General features: G+C 43.0%; 1 protein-coding gene across 5 annotated transcripts in view; it reads right to left on the bottom strand.

Moving 5' to 3' along the window:
• Positions 1-24242, bottom strand: part of CDK18 (cyclin dependent kinase 18) — a 223748-nt gene that overhangs the window by 40991 nt on the left and 158515 nt on the right. For 3 of the 5 annotated variants that reach the window (XM_077295118.1, XM_077295119.1, XM_077295120.1), the window contains one exon: positions 4222-4367. In XM_077295118.1, the coding sequence (XP_077151233.1) occupies positions 4222-4367 (146 nt within the window). The remainder of the gene's footprint in view (positions 1-4221; positions 4368-24242) is intronic. The other 2 variants (XM_077295121.1, XM_077295117.1) reach the window with 1 other exon arrangement.

The following is a 24242-nucleotide window of genomic DNA, read 5'->3' as shown; positions in this document are numbered from 1 at the left end:
TCTGAAACCACACATACCTACTTGCCATTTGGTTACTGATTGGTAATTGTGCAATTGTTTATTCGGAGTACACGATCTCACAATACAACTCAAGATCTCAAGTCCTGACATTAGAAGCTGCCGTTGGTTTACGAGACCCTAAAGTGCATGTGGGGATCCCATGTCTCAAAATATTGGTCTGAGTTTTCTGCCTTTTTTTCTCACATTTTCTAAAAGCTTATATTCTTATATGTACCTTTTTTTTGTTGTGATAGATTTTCCCATCTTTAATAGGTGGCTGAGCTTGCACGACACCACATGTCTAAAAGTATGTGACAACTACATTGGGAATATATTGGCAGCAGGGGCAGACATATCATTGGTGCAGCCTGTTCAGCTGCACAGGAGCCTAAGAGCTAAGGAGGCCCATTTCAACTTCCAAAACTCATTGAATTGTGCATTATGATGAGCTTAGACTGCAAAGGACTCATATATTATTTTCGCACAGGGGCCATCTTCTGTCTGCGTCCGCTAGTGATTAGGAGGCCAGGGTCTGTGCACCCCTTTTCTCCTGATAGGTGAGGATCCAAAAGATGGCAGCAGTTCATTAATATCTGCAGCTCTCTGTCATTTCCATGGGGAACTATAACACCCAGCATGCCTGTTGTTTGTTTGCCAATGTACTTTTTTAAACCTATTCTTTAACTTAAACCCAATGTTAAATTCCCTGACGGGTCGCCCTGCCTTTTAATGTTTACTGAATTGCAGCTATAATGTGAAGTGCAGTAACATGAACACGGCAGCCCAAGTGCCAAGAGTGGCAAAGACTAACGAAGCATTGGCGCTGGAGATGCAGGGGAGTAAACAGGTGAGTAATGGCAATTATTTCAATTTACCATATTTCCTATTGCTATGCTTTTTATAATCCTGGAAAACCAATTTAAACTACCTCCAAACAAGACTTTACTGCAAGGCAATAAAATCTCCACCAAATTCTACAGGTTATGTTGTGTAAATGCTGCTGTTTTAGTGCAGATTTTATCCTTTGCAATGCAAAAAGATAAAACTATGGTGAAAATCCACAGTACAAAAATTGACATGCTGTGGATGCCAAATCTACAGTGCCGGACAAATTTTGCTGCCTCTACAGAATGTGAATGACATTTCGTAAAAAATGTTATCCATAATACTGGTATTGTAAACAATTTCCGGACCGAAAAGTTGCTATGTATCTAACACATGTGGATGTATTGTTTTTCTTTTTGGGCTGTGAAATATACTTTATATTTAAAATAATATGTAAATAAAATATATAAAGTTATATCTTGCATACTGTATAAAACATTTGCTGAAGCAATCTATCATATTCTATATATCATATCGATAAATAATGTGCTGGGTTAGATTGGGTTCACACCTCCTTTAGTGAGTACGCTAAGAAAGATCCTGATGTACACACTAAATGTATCCATAAGGTTACATTAGCCATGAGGAGGTTGAAATAGTGTCCTTTTACTCTCTATCTGGCTAGCAAATAATAATATACAGTTATATGAAAAAGTTTGGGCACCCCTATTAATCTTAAGCTTAATGTTTTATAAAAATTGTTTTTTTTTTTGCAACAGCTATTTCAGTTTCATATATCTAATAACTGTTGGACACAGTAATGTTTCTGCCTTGAAATGAGATTTATTGTACTAACAGAAAATGTGCAATCTGCATTCAAACAAAATTTGACAGGTGCATAAGTATGGGCACCTCACCAGAAAAGTGACATTAATATTTAGTAGATCCTCCTTTTGCAAAAATAACAGCCTCTAGTCGCTTCCTGTAGCTTTTAATGAGTTCCTGGATCCTGGATGAAGGTATTTTTGACCATTCCTCTTTACAAAACAATTCCAGTTCAGTTAAGTTTGATGGTCGCTGAGCATGGACAGCCCTCTTCAAACAAATGATCCCACAGATGTTCAATGATATTCAGGTCTGGTGACTGGGATGGCCATTCCAGAACAGTGTAATTGTTCCTCTGCATGAATGCCTGAGTAGATTTTGAGCGGTGTTTTGGATCATTGTCTTGCTGAAAGATCCATCACCTGCGTATCTTCAACTTTGTCACTGAATCATGAACATTATTGTCAAGAATCTGCTGATATTGAGAGGAATCCATGCGTCCTTCAACTTTAACAAGATTCCCGGTGCCGGCATTCGCCACACAGCCCCAAAGCATGATGGAACCTCCACCAAATTTTACTGTGGGTAGCAAGTGTTTTTCTTGGAATGCTGTGTTTTTTTGCCGCCATGCATAACGCCTTTTTGTATGACCAAACAACTCAATCTTGGTTTCATCAGTCCACAGGACCTTCTTCCAAAAAGAAATTGGCTTCTCCAAATGTGCTTTTGCATACCTCAGCCGACTGTTTGTGGTGTGCTTGCAGAAACGGCGTCTTTCGCATCACTCTCCCATACAGCTTCTCCTTGTGCAAAGTGCGTTGTATAGTTGACCGATGCACAGTGACACCATCTGCAGCAAGTTGATGCTGCAGCTCTCTGGAGGTGGTCTGAGGATTGTCCTTGACTGATCTCACCATTCTTCTTCTCTGCCTTTCTGATGTTTTTCTTGGCCTGCCACTTCTGGCCTTAACAAGAACTGTACCTGTGTTCTTCCATTTCCTTACTATGTTCCTCACAGTGGAAATTGACAGGTTAAATCTCTGAGACAGCTTTTTGTATCCTTCCCCTGAACAACTATGTTGAATAATGTTTGTTTTCAGATCATTTGACAGTTGTTTTGAGGAGCCCATGATGCCACTCTTCAGAGGAGATTCAAACAGGAGAACAACTTGCAAGTGGCCACTTTAAGTAGCTTTTCTCATGATTGCATACACCTGGCTATAAAGTTCAAAGCTCAATGAGGTTACAAAACCAAAAAAAAGTGCTTTAGTAAGTCAGTAAAAAGTAGGTAGGAGTATTTAAAACAAGAAAATGATAAGGGTGCCCATACTTATGCACCTGTCAAATTTTGTTTGAATGCAGATTGCACATTTTCTGTTAGTACAATAAACCTCATTTCAAGGCAGAAACATTACTGTGTCCAACAGTTATTAGATATATGAAACTGAAATATAGCTGTTGCAAAAAAAAACAATTTTTATAAAACATTAAGCTTAAGATTAATAGGGGTGCCCAAACTTTTTCATATAACTGTATGTAAAAAATGATTGGAATAGGATAGTCGAGCACCTTATGACATACCGTAGTGTCTACTAAAAACATACATTAAACATAGAAGTTTATTTTATAGATGAGCCCTGAATTTTATGGACTAGTCAGATCAGCAAAGCATTGATCCATGTGCTATCCATGCGAGTTTTATTGTTGGTACCACTTTGTATGATCGAAACTCTCAAGAGTAACTCCTCATGAAGAAATGAAGAATGGTTGTAGAACAATAGCGTAAGAAAAACTCTGTAAACCAGTGTTGCGAGGAATTTAATGATGTAAGAAGCACCAGCAGCGGGTGAAAAAACACTGAACTAGACCAGTAGCCATATTGAGCTAGTAGGTACCCAGGGTTGTGAAACCCACTGACTCTTAGGTGTCCACACACATCATGGGAAAGTCATTGGTATCAGACAATGTCAATGTTAGAAGTGATGCTATCACTGTGAATTCTAGTCTTTCCTAATTATTGCATGTCATGTAAAACTGAACAACCTAAGTTGAATGCAATAAATATCAGAAAAGGAAAAAATCTGATTAGTGATTTGTGTATGTTACAGGTTTGTCACTTACTAAGCTCAAGTTTATTGTACCTGCTTGTTATTATTGTGTATTTGTGGTATGTATTTAAATGTACACAGGAAGAAGCCCAAAGTAAGGCAAAACCCTGGTTTAGGCAGGAATCAGCAAACTATGAGGTTTAATACTATCAAAAGTGCGTGTGTTTTAATTTTTGTAAGTATATGGAATAAAGAATTTTCCCACTCCATTATCTGGTAGTAGATGGCTGCGCTGATGGCTGCACTATGTTTGTTAACTTTTCATACATCTCCAGGATACTATTGAATTGATCTGGACCTGTAGGTGTCAAACAAAAAGGAAGTGTGATTGTGCAAAGACATATCAGTCTAAAATGGGATATAGCATTTTTCGCGTACCTCGTACTATATCCACAAACTTTCTAATTTCTAGATCGTTAAAAAAAAACAGCAATTGCTATTTAAAACTGATAAAGTATTAGACCTCTGCACTCACATCCATGGACAGACGCCGGGACCCTGGATTCCTGTAACGCATCTCATTGGGAGACAAGCCTTCTCCATCTGATGGTGATAGAGCAGGATTTCCAGGGCTCAGGTGGGAAAATTGTAGGTGAGAGTGTCCAAGACCTTGAGAGAAAGTGAAAAAGAAAGATTTGTCATGTGGGATAGTTCACTAGTTATATTGAGGTAGATGGGAAAAGAGAGAGATTGATCCAGATAAAGCTTTTTCATTATTTAGTACAATGGAAAAATCACACCGGGCACATGACGATGCCAATGGTCCGAACTGTCAATCAAGCAGAAGCGCATTACTCCCCGACAAGCAGGGGTTGAAAATCTCTTCCTACCGACTCAATATAAATTATTTGAAAATCGTTCGAATCCGCTGATTTCAGTGTCGCCAGCCAACTCCTCTACCAAAAGATGATGTCGGGTAGAGAAGGATAGAACTTTCAATGGTTGTTCCTTTTTTCCAAGAGTAAATCCATGGTTTCTGGCAGTGGCTTTCTACTCTCATACCATTGAAAACATATGACTGCCAAACACTCATGTGTATGGAGATGTCGAGAGAGTTTGATCTCTGACAAATGAACAGTGTATATAGACAGCAATGCTAGCACTTTTTTTCCTGCATCCAACAATATAGCTTCAACAACTGATTGTTTACTGCACGGGTTGGGAACCTCCGGCCTGCAGGCCGTTTACACCCCGCAATGACTTTCTCCGGCAACAGGCAGATTGTTGGGTACCACAGTGCTTGGGCCGGCAGCTGTGTTTTGATGTCCACTGGACTTTTATTTTCGTCTTGCTCTGTGAGCAACGCACTTGCAGCGTTCACTACTAAATTATGGTTTAAATATCCAAATGGCTTTTGGCAGAAAAAAGGTTCCCCACCCCTGGTTTACTGCCTAATATATCCTACTGTTTGATAGGTGCAACTGTAATGACAAAATCAATGTTATTTACTCTACCTGTCAGTGATTTTATTAAAGTTGATCTGTATATGTTTTGATCATATACACCAATGCCCTTTTTATACATACAATGATGTTCTTTGAGGGCACTATAACAGATAGCAAAGGTTCCTATGACTGAGAGGGGATAAGGAAGTTGTCAACAACAAAGATTGTTTGTTTTTGTGGAGGTGCAGGAAGTCAGATTGGCTCACGTTACGAGAGAGGGTCATAAAGAGGTTATAAGTAAGGGATAGAAGGTGAACTCCCCACTTTTCCACTGTTATCTCAAGTTTGGACCATCACCGTTATCATCCCTGAAGTCAGACCTACTGGAGAAGCTGGTGCTCAAATGCATGCAGCGTCAGGGATCCTCATGGCCGCAGGACATGCTGGCCCTGTTCCAGGGCCGGGACAAGGTATTTTGGTGCCCTAAGCAGATGAAGCCAATTGCGCGCCACTGACAAACAATGAACTCTTATCCCCCAAGTAAAGGAATGGGTTGGAGATTAAAGTAAAAAGAGCCCTAACGCAGCTTCTTCCACCTCCGATGGGTTAGGTAACAATCTCTGACGACCACTTTCAATATAATTGTTACCTTTTTCACCAAATAATACCATCAAAAGTCAAAAGTGATGTACTTTAGAGGTGAGGCTCAACACACAGACAGTGTGTTTTCAAAGTTATATATAGAATCATTGTTTGGAAATCCTATACCCAATACCAGAGACAAATAGTGATATTCATTACTATATTTTAATATCAAGCTGAAGGACAGTCATGGAAACTAATATAATTTGACTATAATGGTGGCTAATTAGTTCCAAATAAGGTGTCCAGCATTTGGCAGATACCCTAATGGAAACTAAACAGACCCCTTTATAGATAAAATGATACTTATTTTATTTTTTATGTCCATCATATGACTAATACAGGTTGTAATAAAACCGATGGGCGATAGGGAGCGCAGGGTTCAGCATTAGGTGAGTGTTTAAGGGTCACCATCTTCCCTCTCCCTATAGTCAGGGCTCCCTTTACCTGTTTTGCCACCTCTCTGTGTCACACACAGGGCATCTCTCTGCCCTGGTGTGACACCACAGATCTTCTCTTCTCTACGGAAAGTATTCAGACCCCTTTACATGTTTCACTCTGTTTCATTGAAGCAATTTGGTAAATTCAAAAAAGTTCATTTTTTTCTCATTAATGTGCACTCTGCACCCCATCTTGACTGAAAAAAACAGAAATGTAGTAATTTTTGCAAATTTATTAAAAAAGAAAAACTGAAACATCACATGGTCACTAGTATTCAGACCCTTTGCTCAGTATTGAGTAAAAGCACCCTTTTGAGCTAGTTCAGCCATGTGACTTCTTGGGAATTATGCAACAAGGTTTTCACACCAGGATTTGGAGATCCTCTGCCATTCTTCCTTGCAGATTCTCTCCAGTTCCGTCAGGTTGGATGGTGAACGTTGGTGGACAGCCATTTTCAGGTCTCTCTCGAGAGATGCTCAATTGGGTTTAGGACAGGGCTCTGGCTGGGCCAGACAATAATGGTCACAGAGTTGTTCTGAAGACATTCTTTTGTTATTTTAGCTGTGTGCTTAGGGTCATTGTCTTGTTGGAAGGTGAACTTTTGGCCAAGTCTGAGGTACAGCACTCTGGAAGAGGTTTTCATCCAGAATATCTCTGTACTTGGCCGCATTCATGTTTCCTTCAATGACAACAAGTAGCCCTGTCCCTGCAGCTGAAAAACATCCCCATAGCATGATGCTGCCACCACCATGTTTCACTGTTGGGATTGTATTGGGCAGGTGATGAGAAGTGCCTGGTTTTCTCTACACATACTGCTTAGAATTATCACTAAATAGGTCTGTCTTCGTCTCATCAGACCAGAGAATCTTATTTCTCATAGTCTGGATCTCTGGAGCTCAGCCACAGTGATCTTGGGATTCTTCTTTAACTCTCTCACCAAGACTCTTCTCCTATGCTCAGTTTGGCTGGATGGCCAGGTCTACGAAGACTTCTGGTGGGCCCAAATTTCTTTGATTTAAGGATTATGGAGGCCACTGTGCTCTTAGGAACCTTGAGTACTGCAGAAATTCGGTTGTAACCTTGGCCAGATGTGTGCCTTGCCATAATTCTGTCTCTGAGCTCCTTGGCCAGTTCCTTTGACCTCATGATTCTCATTAGGTCTGATATGCACTGTGAGCTGTGATGTCTTATTTAGACAGGTGTGTGGCTTTCCAAATCAAGTCCTATCAGTTTAATTAAACAAAGCTGGACTCTAATGAAGGAGTAGAACCATCTCAAGGAGGATCACAAGGAAATGGACAGCATGTGACTTAAATATGAGTGTCTGAGCAAAGGGTCTGAATACTTATGACCAGCTGATATTTCAGTTTTTCTTCCTTATTACATTTGCAAAAATTTCTACATTTCTGTTTTTTTTCAGTCAAGATGAGGTGGAGAGTGTACACTAATGTGAAAAAAATGAACTTTTTTGAATTTACCAAATTGCTGCAATGAAACAAAGAGTGAAAAATTTAAAGGGGTCAGAATATTTTCCATATCCACTGTATGTCTCCACAGCCATGACCACGTATATTTGTCCCCAAATGCCCCCATTCATTGTCAAACTAATATAAAGTAGATTAAAAAAAAAACTTTCCTGTACAGCAGTGGGCTATATGGTGCAATGACGTCACTGCATTGCGCCATCGTGACCTGCATTCGCTGGATTTCATGGGGGAGCAGAGATTAGAGCTCCTCTGCTCCTGTGACGGTGAGCCGACTCATAGCAATTGTATTCGCGTCTGACAGATGTGATGCGATAGAGTGCGAGTAGGGAACTACGGCCGGGGCACAGGCGGGGAGATGGGTGAGCGGTGTCAGTGACTGACCCTGCTCCCCTGTGCGCCTATGCCCCAGCTGTTAATGTGCTGCACTTTGCTACAGAGAAAAATTTGGCTGCAGTAAAATGGCACCAGCGGCAGTAACGCTCGCGTAATAGCATCTATCAGAACGCGAGAGATGCTACTGCACATGCGTCCTCGCCACGGCCATTTTGATGGACGTATTTTGTTGTTTTTTATCCGGCAATATTATAGGCATAATGCTCTACATGCTGATGTATAGGCGCCACTGCCACCAGCGCCATTTTGCTCAATGTAAATATTTTTCTAAACACACCATAGTATATGCAGTATGTAAAATAGGGGGTAGGTCACTGAAGGATACATATGGAAGCAGAGCACCACATAAAGGCCACAGGCCGCCCCAAAGCATGAGAATCTCATTAACTAAAAACTGAAAATAAAGATTAAGCAACAACCACAAGACGGATTTCATCACCTCACGTATCATTTTATTCAGTGTAACAGCGCCGACCTGACACTGTCTGTAGTTTACTGAGAAAAATCTTGTTGACAGGTTCGCTTTAATTGCATATTATTTATAGATGATTTACAAAGCAGACAGTGAAATAGTTTTTTCAACCACCTATTCCAGGTACTGTTGCAATCAAAATCAGTTATTCGTCATTGAAAATTAGATTTATTGTATCATACAAGAACAATTTTAATAGCGCAAGATAATATAAAAAGTGGTTTCGCCCAATTAAAGACAAAATACCAAAGGAATATTTCAATAGAGTATCAATTTGCAAATAAGATGCTGCCTCAACCACACCTAACTAATTAATCAACAGCTTCATTTGTAGCATCAGGAGTGTTTGCTAAAACACATCAAATACTTGAACTGGCTATGGTTTATTTACTTTGATGTTTATTATATTAGAAAAATAGCTAATGGAGTATTTATACTGCACAGTTATGGGGGACGCTCATAATCGGACAGTGTACATATACTGCTAATTAGTGAGGAGCGAGCATGCTCACGTACTAATACAGTATCCTTGGCGTGCTCGAATACCATGTTTGAGTCACTGTGGCTGCATGTCTCATGGCTGTTCGACAGCCGCAATCCATGCAGGGATAGCCTGTTTGCTAGGCAATCCATGCAAGTGTTGTGGCTGTTGCACAGCTGTAGGACATGTAGCCACGGTGACTCAAACATAATATTCGAGGACACCGAAGATACTCTATTAGCAGACAGGCGTGTTCGGAGAACACCTTATCCAAGCACTCACCCATCACTACTGCTAATCAGTAAGAGTAAAACACTTGTTGGTTGGGTGAAATGATTTTAGGGTTGGTTAAACTGAGTGTTCTCGGCAGTACATCATCCTGTGTAAGCAGGACACGTGCTTCCAGAGAAAGATAACTTGCTGATCATTCTGTGAGCAGCAGGAGTTGGTTGGTCTGTGTAAACAGGTTGTCTAAAGGTACCGTCACACTAAGCGACGCTGCAGCGATACAGACAACTATGCTGATCGCTGCAGCGTCGCTGTTTGGTCGCTGGAGAGCTGTCACACAGACCACTGTCCAGCGACCAACGATGCCGAGGTCCCCGGGTAACCAGGGTAAACATCGGGTTACTAAGCGCAGGGCCGCGCTTAGTAACCCGATGTTTACCCTGGTTACCAGCGTAAAATGTAAAAAAAACAAACAGTACATACTTACATTCGCGTCCCCCGGCGTCCGCTTCCTGCACTGACTGAGCGCCGGCCCTAACAGCAGAGCGGTGACGTCACCGCTGTGCTGTACTTTCACTTTACGGCGCTCAGTCAGTGTGGGAAGCGGACGCCGGGGGACGCGAAGGTGAGTATGTAGTTTGTTTTTTTTACATTTTACACTGGTAACCAGGGTAAACATCGGGTTACTAAGCGCGGCCCTGCACTTAGTAACCCGATGTTTACCCTGGTTATCAGTGTAAAACATCGCTGGTATCGTTGCTTTTGGTGTCAAACACAACGATACACGGCGATCTGATGACCAAATAAAGTTCTGAACTTTGTTCAACGACCAGCGATATCACAGCAGGATCCTGATCGCTGCTGCGTGTCAAACACAACGATATCGCTATCCAGGACGCTGCAACGTCACGGATCGCTAGCGATATCGTTTAGTGTGACGGTACCTTAATGTAAATGCACCCCAAGTCAAGTGGGTGGTTCAGAGTTAAGAGAAGAGATCATTGCCTTGAACAAACAAGGAAAAAGATACAAAAAGATAGCAATGAATGTTCCTACAAATAAAGTTCAAAGAATAGTTGGCAGTTAAAATGTAAAAGAACACTGAGTACACTACCTGTGTATGACAGAAAGAGGAAGCTATGGCCAGCTGCCACCAGCCCGCAGTTAAAAGAAAAGTTAATTATCTTGCACAAACAAGGAAAAGGATACAAAAAATAGCAAAGGAATTCAATATTCTTAGCGATACAGTTGGAAACATACTTCACAAGTTCAACGTTAAAGGAACACTGACTACACCTGCCTAGATATGGCAGAACGAGAAAGCTATGACTGGATGCCACCAGATTCACGAGGAGGCAGGTGACTGGCTTCTGACAGGGCACTGATCCCTCACTGACCTTCCCCCTATTTTACATACTGCATAAACCATTGTGGGTTTAGAAAAAAAATTTAGCTTCATCAAAATGGCAGTGGAGCCTTTGCTGTAGCAACATGCCTATATGCATTTATGCCTATACTATTGAGGGGTAAAAAAACCATTATCTTTGTGAAAATGGCGTAGGTGCCTGCGCAGTAGCATCTATTGTGTTCAGAACACTATAGCTGCCACCATTTTGATGATGATAAAGGTTTTTTCTACCCCTCAATATTATCGGCATGTATAGGCTAATTTATTATTATAAATTATAATATTGAATATTATACATTATAGACTATATGTAAAATAGAGGCAGGTCAGTGAAGTTTCAGTGCCCTGTCATAAGCTCATACAGATACATATGTAAGCAGAGCACCACATAAAGCCCAAAGACAGGGCGCCCCGAAGCAAAAGCATATCATTAACTGAAAACTAGAAATAAAGATTAAACAACAACCACAAGATGGATTTCATAAACCCAGGTATCATTTTAATAAGTATAATGGCACCAACCTGACACTGTCTGTAGTTTAGTGAGCAAAATCCTGCTGACAGGTTCCCTTTAAATAGATGTTACTTGTGAGAGCAGCACTGGTCTCTGCACACCAGGCATTCTTACAACGTGCACTGACAATGCGCTCTCTTGGCGGCTTATTAATTCTGATCAGAACCGGTAAGGGAGCGCACTGTCACTGTGAGGATTGCACAGTGACAAAAATCTACTGAGCATCCATTGGAATTGTCAAAACGCATGCTCAGGAGAGCAGGGACTAGCCAGGTCTTTGAAATGGCCATCACTGATGATGCTTCTTTTCAGGGAGGGGACAGAGTCTGTGGCAGTGTGAAGAACAAGAAAGAGAAAAATGGACCACTCCAAACAATGCGGCATACCACTAATAGATACAAATATAAAAGGTAAACTTTTATTGATGCACAAATATAAAAACATCTAAAAAAATCCCCACAAAAACCCAGAAGATCCCGCCAAATATAATACAGGTCTGAGATAAACATGTACTAATGTAACAAGTGTAATACAAAATGCCAATATATCACATGACCTCTTATCTAATGATCTAAAACGACTAATAAACACCCCCGGGGTAAGTGTGTATACAAGGATAAGTAAAGGCCTGTCTGGTTAGAACATACCACAACAATAAATGCCGTAACGTAAGCTACTGTACCTGTATGTCATAAAAAATGTCAAGGTATACGAACAGGGAAGAAGCAATGGCGCAGATGAATGTGATGCCGTACAATAACAAAGTAACCACAGTGTAGCAGTAGCCACCGCAATGCTATGCCTCATAAGGTACAGAGAAGCGTTGTGCCATGGTCTCTAAGCAAGAGAATATACTCAATGAGGCATAGATAAGAACCAGAGTCCAGCCAAGTGCGGGACCCGAACCAAAAGCAGGCAACCACCGGGGAGGAAAGAGAAGGTGAGGATCAGCATGGGGACGAACCCTACGCGTGTGCCGTTACAAGGACGGCTTCATCAGGGGAAGGTAACAAAGGAGCAATCAATAGCGGTTTAAATACCTTGTGGTAACATAGGATCAGCGCGCGGAGCATGTGAAAGACCGGAACCGGAAGTAGCACATGAAGGGCAAAAGAGAAGAACAGGCAGGCGTCCCTGCCAGTAGTACATAATGCGCACGCGCCGACAATGTTCAGCGCGGCGCATAATGTACAATGTCAGAAGCAGCGATATAAGGAAAAAAAGAGAAAAGAGGTAAAAAAAATAATAATAACCAAGTAGTCAGAACATGAAGCAAAAATGCAGATAGGTTGGATAATGAAGGACAAACAACATATATACAAAAAACATATATACAGACAGGACATCCAACAAATACATAAGGGTACACGTATAAGAAAGAATAAAGAGTATACCAATGTCAACAGAAAAAAAATATATTGTACAACAACATGTCATTTTTATATCACACACTGCATTTATTAGAGAAAATATGAGATAACAAACAAAACAAAACCAGAATAAATAAATAATGCATCCCAAAAGGAAGAAAGCCAGATGGCATGAGACCAATGCCAGATGCACGTTTGACCAGCCGGAGAGAAATAACACAGACCCGTAAGGTCAGGATCCCCAAGGTGATTAGAAGGGACCCCAAAGGTGTTTATAACAAAAGAACTGGTCACAGAGCTTAAATGACCATGCACAAAGAAATGGAACCTGAAAAAGGGGGCACAAACACATAAAAAATGTACCGTATATATATATGTTAGGCCCCGAAATCTGGAGCGAACATGAAAGAACCGTAGAAAATATTAAAATGCCTTCTTGAAGCACACAGAAAGTAAACTGGATAAACCAGTAATCCAAATGAACCCCAAGACATACAGGTACAATAAAGAAAATTAGTTGCCAACGGAGGTCTGTTAACGGGAGGGGAAACAACCACCCAAAGACTAAAACCTTTTGAGCCTGCTAACTCATCACTGTGCATGGGGAGCGTATGGATCTAAAGAGGTTCAGGGCAAAAACACACAATGCCCAGTTGGAATAATAAAACCCATGTGGGTATAGATATGTCCCATATTCTACTTCCAGAGTCACATGGAGAGATACTTCAAGAGCAAATGTAGAGCCATAAGCCACTTTTCTCCATATAAAAAAAAGGGGTGTTCATCCTTTATTCCTTAAGCGTCTTCACTCCATTTGGAGGCCACATTCAGAGGTCACAATTTCTTGTGGGATGTTCATGCTTTTTTCATTCCTAAAGTGTCACGCCGTAAACGGCGATAAAGGGGCAGGACGGCGTACTGGGACCAGCACCTGACCCTGCCACAATAATGGGGCTTGGCTTTCACTTATCTCAGGGGTACCTATGATGGTTAGGAGGCCTGAGCTGCCAGCGTATCCCTGTCTCCTGAGTTGGCCCTATCAGGGGCCCCCTCTCCCCCCAAAGGAGGTGGACTGCACCAGTGTATAAATACAACAAACAACAGGGTATTCAGACAAGGTAACTAAAAGTCTCAAACTCACCAAATGCTCGCACAACCACAGAGGAAACACAGAGAAGGGAACAGATGGAATAAACTAGGAAGGAAAACAGGTTTTACATGCAACCAAAACAGCAGACACCAATCTCTGTAAATAAACCTCCAACTCCAACACTACGCTCCTTCAACCTCCAAGCCAGGCAGTAGAACTGATCACTGACAATAGCTGAAGTCAGGACTGGGTCTATATAGAGGATCAGATTACAAGATCCACTTCAGCTGAGAGACCCAGCTCTCAGCAACTCAGCAATAAGGTTAACTCCTGCACTGGTACACAAAGCAGCCAGGTCAGAATACAGGTGAAGAGCTTCTGTTCACTGTGTGTGAACGAGGCCCAGAACTCGGAGGTTCTTTGGAACCTCTCTGTCGCGGAAGCCCAGTGACAGTACCCCCCCTTCTACGAGGGACCTCCGGAACCTCAGGACCAGGTTTCTCAGGATGAGCTGCATGAAATGCCCGAACCAACCTAACCACATGGACATGGGCAGCAGGTACCCACGTCCTTTCCTCAGGACCGTACCCTCTCCAGTGTACCAGATATTGTAAGGATCAACGAACTAAACGAGAATCCATAACCCTGGAAATCTGGAACTCGAGATTTCCATTAACAAGGACCGGAGCTGGAGGTGAAGGGGACTGATTGGATGGTACCTTTTTGAGTAAGGAGCGATGAAAAACATTATGAATCTTGAATGACTGAGGCAAAGCCAACAGAAAAGCAACGGAATTCACGACGGCCACAATCCTATAAGGGCCAATGAACCTAGGGCCCAATTTCCATGAGGGAACTCTCAGCTTAATATTTTTCGAGGACAACCAAACCCAATCACCTACACACAGGTCCGGACCTTCCACACGTCTCCGATCAGCCGCATTCTTATACCTGGAACCCATCCTCTTCAATTTATCAAGAACCCCTTGCCATATGGACGTGATGGATGAAGAAAACCTCTTCTCTTCAGGAACACCTGAGGAATCCCTCCTATTAAATGAACTAGATTGAGGATGAAAACCATATGCCCCGAAAAACGGGGACTTACCAGTAGACTCATGAGTATGATTGTTTATAGCAAATTCTGCTAACAGTAAGTACTTAACCCAGTCCTCCTGATTCTCTGAGATGAAACACCTGAGATAAGTCTCAAGATTTTGATTTACACGTTCAGTCTGACCATTGGATTGAGGATGAAAAGCTGAAGAAAACGACAAATGAGTCCCCAGCCGGCTGCAGAAAGCCCTCCAAAACGTAGAAATAAACTGCACCCCACGGTCTGAGACAATATCTGAAGGAATACCATGCAGTCTCACAACCTCCTTAATAAAGACCTGTGCTAGAGTCTTAGCATTTGGTAATGCGGGGAGCGCAATGAAAAGAGACATCTTGCTAAAACTATCAACTACGACTAAGATAACTGTATTACCCTCCGAAACCAGTAAGTCAGTGATGAAATCTATTGACAAATGAGTCAAAGGTCTTCTGGGAATCTCCAAAGGTTGGAGAGACCCAGAACGGCGAGAACGAGAGGACTTGGAACGCGCACACACACTGCAGGCAGCGACATATTCCTGTACATCATGTCTTACCCCAGACCACCAAAAACGCCTAGCGAGTAGGTCCGCGGTAACCTTACTTCCAGGGTGTCCGGCCAAAACCGAGTCATGATGCTCATTTATGACCCTGAGATGGAGATTAGCTGGAACAAAAAGTTTACCTGACGGACAGGCTGCTTGGGGTGTCCCCCTGTGCCTCTACCACCTCTTTTTCAAGATCAGAATTGCGGCGACAACTACACACTTCTGTAGTATAGGTCCTGGTTCACAATTATCCCCACCCCCCGGGAAACAACGAGATAATGCATCAGCCTTGACATTCTTATCTCCTGGCCGGTATGTAATGTAGAAATTGAACCTGGCGAAGAACAGAGACCACCTTGCCTGCCTAGGTGTAAGACGCTTTGCAGATTCTAAATACAAGATTCTTGTGATCTGTGATCACCATGACAGGGTGACGTGCTCCCTCCAAAAACTAATGCCATTCCTCAAATGCCCATTTAATTGCCAACAGCTCCCTGTTACCAATGTCATAATTCTTCTCCGTAGGAGATAATTTTCTCGAGAAAAATGCACACGGACGCCACTTACTCAGAGAAATCCCCTGAGACAATACAGCTCCCACCCCTACCTCAGAGGCATCCACCTCTACCACAACTGGTTGAGTAATGTCAGGCTGTATTAATATGGGTGCAGTGGAAAAACACTTTTTAACAAAGTTTCAAAAGCTTTACTGGCCGCACTGGACCATGCGGAGAAATCCGTGCCTCTCTTGGTCATGTCTGTCAATGGTTTGGCTATCACTGAAAAGTTTTTAATGAATTTGCGATAGAAATTTGCAAAACCTAAAAACCTCTGTAAAGCCTTAAGGTCCTCAGGACGATCCCACTCCAAGACCGCCCTGACCTTAGCCGGGTCCATACGAAAACCTGTGGAGGATAAGAAATAACCCAGAAACGGAATCTCTTTGACCGCGAACATGCATTTCTCCAGTTTGGCAAACATTTTATTGTCCCTGAGTATCTGAAGGACCTGCCGTACATGATCCTGATGAGACTCGAGGTCAGGGGAATAGATTAAGATGTCATCGAGATATACCACCACAAACCTACCTATTAAGTGACTAAATATATCATTGACAAAATGTTGAAACACAGCAGGAGCATTACTTAACCCAAAAGGCATAACCAGGTTCTCGTAATGTCCCTCTGGAGTATTAAACGCCGTCTTCCATTCATCCCCTTCCTTCATCCGAATGAGATTATATGCCCCCCTGAGATCTAATTTGGAGAACCATTTAGCCCCCACAATTTGGTTAAAGAGGTCTGGAATAAGAGGAAGCGGGAAAGAATCCCGGACCGTAATCTGATTCAATTCACGGAAGTCTAAGCATGGGCGTAAACCCCCGTCTTTCTTCTTAACAAAGAAGAACCCGGCAGCAATGGGTGACGACGAGGGTCTGATATGACCCTTTGCCAGACTTTCCGTGATATAATCCTTCATGGCCTGTCTCTCTGGGGCAGAGATGTTGTATAGCCTACTTTTAGGCAGTTTAGCACCAGGAATGAGACGTACGGCACAATCATAAGGACGGTGTGGAGGTAGCTCTCGACTCCCCTCCTCAGAGAATACATCCTCAAAATCTGAGATGAACTCTGGCAAAACCTGAGAACTCAACCCGGCCAGCCGAGTGCCCAGGCAATGTTCCTGACAAAACTCACTCCATCTAGTAATCTCCCGAGTCTGCCAGTCTAACACCAGGTTGTGTAACGTGAGCCATGGTAAACCGAGAACTACAGGCGACGGCAAACCCCCAACACATAACAATCTAAAAACTCAGAGTGTAATGCCCCTATTTGTAGGCTCACCCCACGGACGATCTGAGTGAAAGTCCCCTGACTCAAAGGTGCAGAATCAATGGCAATTATAGGTATGGGTCTAGACAACTCTTGAGTCTTAAGCCCATGTGCCTGAACAAATCCTGCATCAATTAAATTAAACCTTGCCCCAGAATCCAGAAAGGCAGAGATATTGAACCTACTTTTACCAAGACGAATCTCGGCTGGTAGGAAAAATTGAGGTTTACCTAAGGAGGAAATTAGTACACCCGAGTTGCCAACCTCCCCGCAACCCTGGCTCAATAGTTTTCCGGCGGTTGTTTTCTAGATGGACACACATTCACATAATGACCTCTTCTGCCACAAAAAAAGATGCACCCTCCTTACACCGAACTACTGCAGCCACCTTAGAACGAGAAGCGCCACCCAACTGCATAGGTTCTTCTAGAGACTCAGATTCTGGTGAGTCCAAATCTGAATTGCCCTTGAATAGCGGCGATTCCTTAAGTCTCTGGCGCAGGCGGCGGTCCACACGGATCGCAAGAGACATAGCTGCCTCCAGTGTGGTTGGTGTTTCCTGTAGGGCGAAAGCTTGGATTTATAGAATTGTAGTGCGCCAGTGCTTTCCTTATAATAGAGTCTGTGGCAGTGACCGCATCCTCTGCCCCCTGATGAGGCTTCGTTTGAGTATTCATGAACTTTATAGCTACAAGCACTGGGATTCTCAGAAGAAGAGTCATCAAAACAGGAAGTAGTAAAAAAAATAAAGCAGTTTGATAATGTAGTGAGGGGATGTTAGGGAATTATTAATTAAAGTATACTAGAAAATAGATTTTGGTATTACATAGACAGGCATTCAGGATGAAAATTAATTTGTGCTGCAGACCACCCCTTTAAGTGACAATACTTGTTTGTCTAAAGTGTAGAACCAGAAAGACAAAGGTAGTGGCACAAATGTGGCAAGATTCACCATTTAAAACAATACATCAGTAGATTAAAAATGCTTAAAAACATGTGATCAATAGGGGTTTAACTGGTTTCACCAATTATCCCCCAAACTATGCAACTAACATAAAAGTCTGTAAGGAGATGACAATGGCCGGAGCGAGTGCTGCCTGACCTGAATCTGGCCCTGTACTACATACTACAAAAATACTGAAAAAAGCTCCACATGAATATATCCTGAAATTTGCCTAATACGGCAGAGTCCAGTAGAGCAATGTTTCTCCAACTGTGAGGCGCCCCCTAGTTGTTAGTCAGGTACAGCAAGGGGGGAGGGGGCAGTTTTCACAGTAGTGTTGTTTGTCTGGGTTTCGTGATAATTATGCAGTAAAAATGACCTGGCGACATGATTCTTCAGGCTAGTATGAATACAGTAATAGCAAACATGCATAGTTTTTTAAAAACATTTTTTATTTAGATTTTTATTTGAATCCTCATAGGGGACTTGAACCTGCAATTGTTTGACTGCTTGTGGTCTATAGCATGCCAGCCTATTGGCCATCTGCGATGGATTGAGGTGTTCGATGGATGCCTGGCAGGGCCGACTGTTATGATCTGGTGACCTTGGAGCCGCATGAAAACTTTCTCTGGAGTCGGTGGAACCTGTACTGACCGCAAATCCTGAACTAACACCGCAACTAGAAGTAGCCGTGGGGTGTGCCTAACAAACCCTAGACACCTCGACACAGCCGGAGGACTAAATACCCCTATAGATGGAAATAGGAATGCTATCTTGCCTCAGAGCAGACCCCCAAAGGATAGGCAGCCCCCCACGAATAATGACTGTGAGTAGGAGAAGAATAGACACACGCAGGTAGAAAACAGGATTTAGCAAAAGAGGCCACTCTAGCTAAATAGGAAAGGATAGGACAGATTACTAGGCGGTCAGTATTAAAACCCTTCCAAAAATATCCACAACAGATAATACAAAAAGTTCCACAATCTAACTAAAGACATGGAATGTATATCTGCCACTCCAGAGAATCCAACAAGACTGAGAAAATACTGACACAATCTAAGCTGGACAAGAAAACACAAAGAATAGCACTGAATTGTGAAGCACACAGCACGTGTGCCACAGGAAAAAAACCCAGACACTTATCTTTGCTGATTTGGCAGAAAGGCAGGAGGAACCAGGCAGAGGTCCTACACCTCCCAACAACAATTGACAACTGGCAAGGACTAATGAATCCTGCACACCTAAATACCCCAGTCAGAACTGCAATCAGCAGACACACCTGACCAGGACTGCAACCCAGGGACAACTGCATTACCACCTACTACCACCAGAGGGAACCCAAAAGCAGAATTCACAACAGTACCCTCCCCTTGAAGAGGGGTCACTGAACCCTCGCCAGCGCCCCCAGGCTGATCAGGACAAGCCAGATGAAAGGCACGGACCAGATCAGCAGCATGGACATCAGAAGCAAAAACCCAAGAATTATCCTCCTGGCCATAACCCTTCCATTTGACAAGGTACTGAAGCCTCCGCCTCGAAAAACGAGAATCCAAAATCTTCTCAACCACATACTCCAACTCCCCATCAACCACAACAGGGGCCGGAGGATCAACAGAGGGAACAACGGGCACCACATATTTCCGCAATAAAGATCTATGGAAGACATTATGGATAGCAAAAGAGGCCGGAAGAACCAATCGAAAAGACACCGGATTAATAATCTCAGAAATCCTATAAGGACCAATAAACCGAGGCTTAAACTTAGGGAAGAGACCTTCATAGGAACATGACAGGAAGACAACCAAACCAAATCCCCAACCCGAAGCCAGGAACCAACACACCGACGACGGTTAGCAAAACGTTGAGCCTCCTCCTGAGACAACACCAAATTGTCCACCACATGAGCCCAAATCTGCTGCAACCTGTCAACCACAGAATCCACACCAGGACAGTCAGAAGGCTCAACCTGCCCAGAAGAAAAACGAGGATGAAAACCAAAATTACAAAAAAAAGGCGAAACCAAAGTAGCCGAACTAGCCCGATTATTAAGGGCAAACTCGGCCAATAGCAAAAAGGCCACCCAATCATCCTGATCGGCAGACACAAAGCATCTCAAATAAGTCTCCAAAGTCTGATTAGTTCGCTCGGTCTGGCCATTTGTCTGAGGATGAAATGCAGAAGAAAAAGACAAATCAATGCCCAGCCTAGCACAAAAGGCCCGCCAAAACCTAGAAACAAACTGGGAACCTCTGTCGGACACAATATTCTCCGGAATACCATGCAAACGAACCACATGCTGAAAAAACAACGGAACCAACTCTGAAGAGGAACGCAATTTAGGCAAAGGCACCAAATGAACCATCTTAGAAAACCGGTCACAAACAACCCAGATAACCGACATCCTCTGGGAAACCGGAAGATCAGAAATAAAATCTATAGAAATATGCGTCCAGGGCCTCTCAGGGACCGGCAATGGCAAAAGTAACCCACTAGCATGGGAACATCAAGGCTTGGCCCGTGCACAAGTCCCACAGGACTGCACAAAAGAATGCACATCACATGACACCGAAGGCCACCAAAAGGACCTACCAACCAAATCTCTGGTACCAAAAATACCAGGATGACCAGCCAACACAGAACAGTGAACCTCAGAAATCACTCTACTAGTGCATCTGTCAGGAACAAACAATTTCTCCACAGGACAGCGATCAGGTCTATCAGCCTGAAATTCCTGAAGAACCCGCCGTAAATCAGGGGAAATGGCAGAAAGGACCACCCCTTCTTTCAGAATGCCGACCGGTTGAAGGACCTCAGGAGAATCAGGCAAAAAACTCCTAGAAAGGGCATCAGCCTTAATATTCTTAGAACCCGGAAAATACGAAACCACGAAATCAAAACGGGAAAAAAACAAGGACCATCGAGCCTGTCTAGGACTCAGCCGTTTGGCAGACTCGAGGTAAATCAAATTCTTATGATCGGTCAGGACCACAATACGGTGCTTAGCTCCCTCAAGCCAATGTCGCCACTCCTCAAACGCCCACTTCATAGCCAACAACTCCCGACTGCCGACATCATAATTGCGTTCAGCAGGCGAAAACTTGTGGGAGAAGAAGGCACACGGTTTCATCAAAGAACCAACAGAATCCCTCTGAGACAAAACGGCCCCTGCCCCAATCTCAGAAGCATCAATCTCAACCTGAAACGGAAGAGAAACATCTGGTTGGCGCAACACCGGAGCAGAAGTAAATCGGCGTTTAAGCTCCTGAAAGGCAGAGACAGCCGCAGAGGATCAATTCGCCACATCAGCGCCTTTTTTCATCAAATCAGTCAAGGGTTTAACCACGCTGGAGAAGTTAGCAATGAACCGGCGATAAAAATTTGCAAAACCCAAAAATTTCTGAAGGCTCTTCACGGATGTGGGTTGAATCCAATCATGAATGGCCTGAACCTTAACCGGATCCATCTCCATAGATGAGGGAGAAAAAATAAAGCCCAAAAAAGAAACCTTCTGCACCCCAAAGAGACACTTAGACCCCTTCACAAACAAAGCATTGTCACGAAGGATCTGAAATACCATCCTGACCTGTTCCACATGAGACTTCCAATCGTCGGAAAAAATCAAAATATCGTCCAAATATACAATCAAAAATTTATCAATATAAGTCCGGAAGATATCATGCATGAAGGATTGAAAAACAGATGGAGCATTAGTGAGCCCGAATGGCATCACAAGGTATTCAAAATGGCCTTCGGGCGTATTAAACGCAGTTTTCCATTCATCACCCTGCTTAATACGAAAAAGATTATATGCCCCCCGAAGGTCAATCTTCGTAAACCAACTAGCCCCCTTAATCCTAGCAAACAAATCAGAAAGCAAAGGTAAAGGGTATTGAAACTTGACCGTGATCTTATTCAGGAGGCGATAATCAATACAAGGTCTCAAGGAGCCATCCTTCTTAGCAACAAAAAAAAACCCTGCTCCCAACGGTGAAGAAGATGGCCGAATATGCCCTTTCTCCAAAGACTCCTTAACATAACTCCGCATGGCGGTATGTTCAGGCACAGACAGGTTGAAAAGTCGGCCTTTAGGAAACTTACTGCCTGGAATCAAGTCAATCGCACAATCACAGTCCCTATGCGGTGGAAGGGAACTGGACTTGGGCTCATCGAATACATCCTGAAAATCAGACAAAAACTCTGGGATTTCAGAAGAGGAAGAAGAGGAGATTGACATCAAAGGAACATCATTATGAACCCCCTGACAACCCCAACTAGTCACAGACATAGATTTCCAATCCAACACAGGATTATGTACCTGCAACCACGGGAAACCCAGCACGATAACATCATGCAAATTATGCAACACCAGAAATCGACAATCTTCCTGATGGGCTGGCGCCATGTGCATGGTCACCTGTGTCCAAAACTGGGGCTTATTTTTAGCCAAAGGTGTAGCATCAATCCCCCTTAAAGGAATAGGATTCTGCAAAGGCTGCAAGGGAAAACCACAACGCCTGGCAAACTCAAAATCCATTAAGTTCAAGGCGGCGCCTGAATCCACAAACGCCATGACAGAAAATGATGACAATGAGCAGATCAAGGACACCGATAACAGAAATTTAGGTTGTACAGTACTGATAGTAAATGAACTAGCGATCCTTTTTGTCCGATTAGGGCAGACTGAAATGACATTTAGAGCGTCGCCACAATAATAACACAACCTCTTCTGACGTCTGAATCCTTGTCGTTCCGTTCTAGACAAAATCCTATCACACTGCATTGGCTCAGGACTTTGCTCTAAGGGCGACGCCACAGCGCGCACAGTTTGACGCTCCCGCAAGCGCCGATGAATCTGAATGGCCAGAGACATAGAATCACTCAGACCGGAAGGCGTGGGAAACCCCACCATAACATCTTTAACGGATTCAGAAAGACCCTTTCTGAAAATTGCCGCCAAAGCATCATCATTCCATTTAGTCAACACAGACCATTTTCTAAATTTCTGACAATACAATTCTGCCGCCTCTTGACCCTGAGACAGGGCCAACAAGGTTTTCTCCGCTTGATCCACAGAATTAGGTTCATCATATAATAATCCTAAAGCCTGAAAAAAGGAATCTACATTAAGCAAGGCCGGATTCCCAGATTCCAGGGAAAATGCCCAATCCTGTGGATCGCCATGCAGCAGGGAGATGACAATTTTAACATGCTGAATGGAATCACCAGAGGATCGCGGTCTCAGAGCAAAAAACAGTTTACAATTGTTTTTAAAACCCCAAAAATTGGACCTATCACCAAAAAACAAATCAGGAGTAGGAATCTTCGGCTCTCTAAGCAGGAGTCTGAACAATATAATCAGAAATACCCTGTACCCTAGCAGCAAGCTGGTCTACACGAGAAGCTAATTCCTGAACATCCATGCTGGCACAAGACTCCTCAGCCACCCATAAATAAAGAGGGAAGAAAAGACAGAACAGACTGCAGAAAAAAAAATGGCTCAACACCTTTCTTCCCTTCTTCTGAGATGCATTTAACTAATTATGGGCCAGTTGTACTGTTATGATCTGGTGACCTTGGAGCCGCATGAAAACTTTCTCTGGAGTCGGTGGAACCTGTACTGACCGCAAATCCTGAACTAACACCGCAACTAGAAGTAGCCGTGGGGTGTGCCTAACAAACCCTAGACACCTCGACACAGCCGGAGGACTAAATACCCCTATAGATGGAAATAGGAATGCTATCTTGCCTCAGAGCAGACCCCCAAAGGATAGGCAGCCCCCCACGAATAATGACTGTGAGTAGGAGAAGAATAGACACACGCAGGTAGAAAACAGGATTTAGCAAAAGAGGCCACTCTAGCTAAATAGGAAAGGATAGGACAGATTACTAGGTGGTCAGTATTAAAACCCTTCCAAAAATATCCACAACAGATAATACAAAAAGTTCCACAATCTAACTAAAGACATGGAATGTATATCTGCCACTCCAGAGAATCCAACAAGACTGAGAAAATACTGACACAATCTAAGCTGGACAAGAAAACACAAAGAATAGCACTGAATTGTGAAGCACACAGCATGTGTGCCACAGGAAAAAAACAGACACTTATCTTTGCTGATTTGGCAGAAAGGCATGAGGAACCAGGCAGAGGTCCT

This window comes from Ranitomeya variabilis, chromosome 3, assembly GCF_051348905.1.
Source record: "Ranitomeya variabilis isolate aRanVar5 chromosome 3, aRanVar5.hap1, whole genome shotgun sequence".
Taxonomy (NCBI): domain Eukaryota; kingdom Metazoa; phylum Chordata; class Amphibia; order Anura; family Dendrobatidae; genus Ranitomeya; species Ranitomeya variabilis.
The sequence above is the reverse complement of the archived record's forward strand: the minus strand, read 5'-3'. Positions and strand labels throughout refer to the sequence as shown.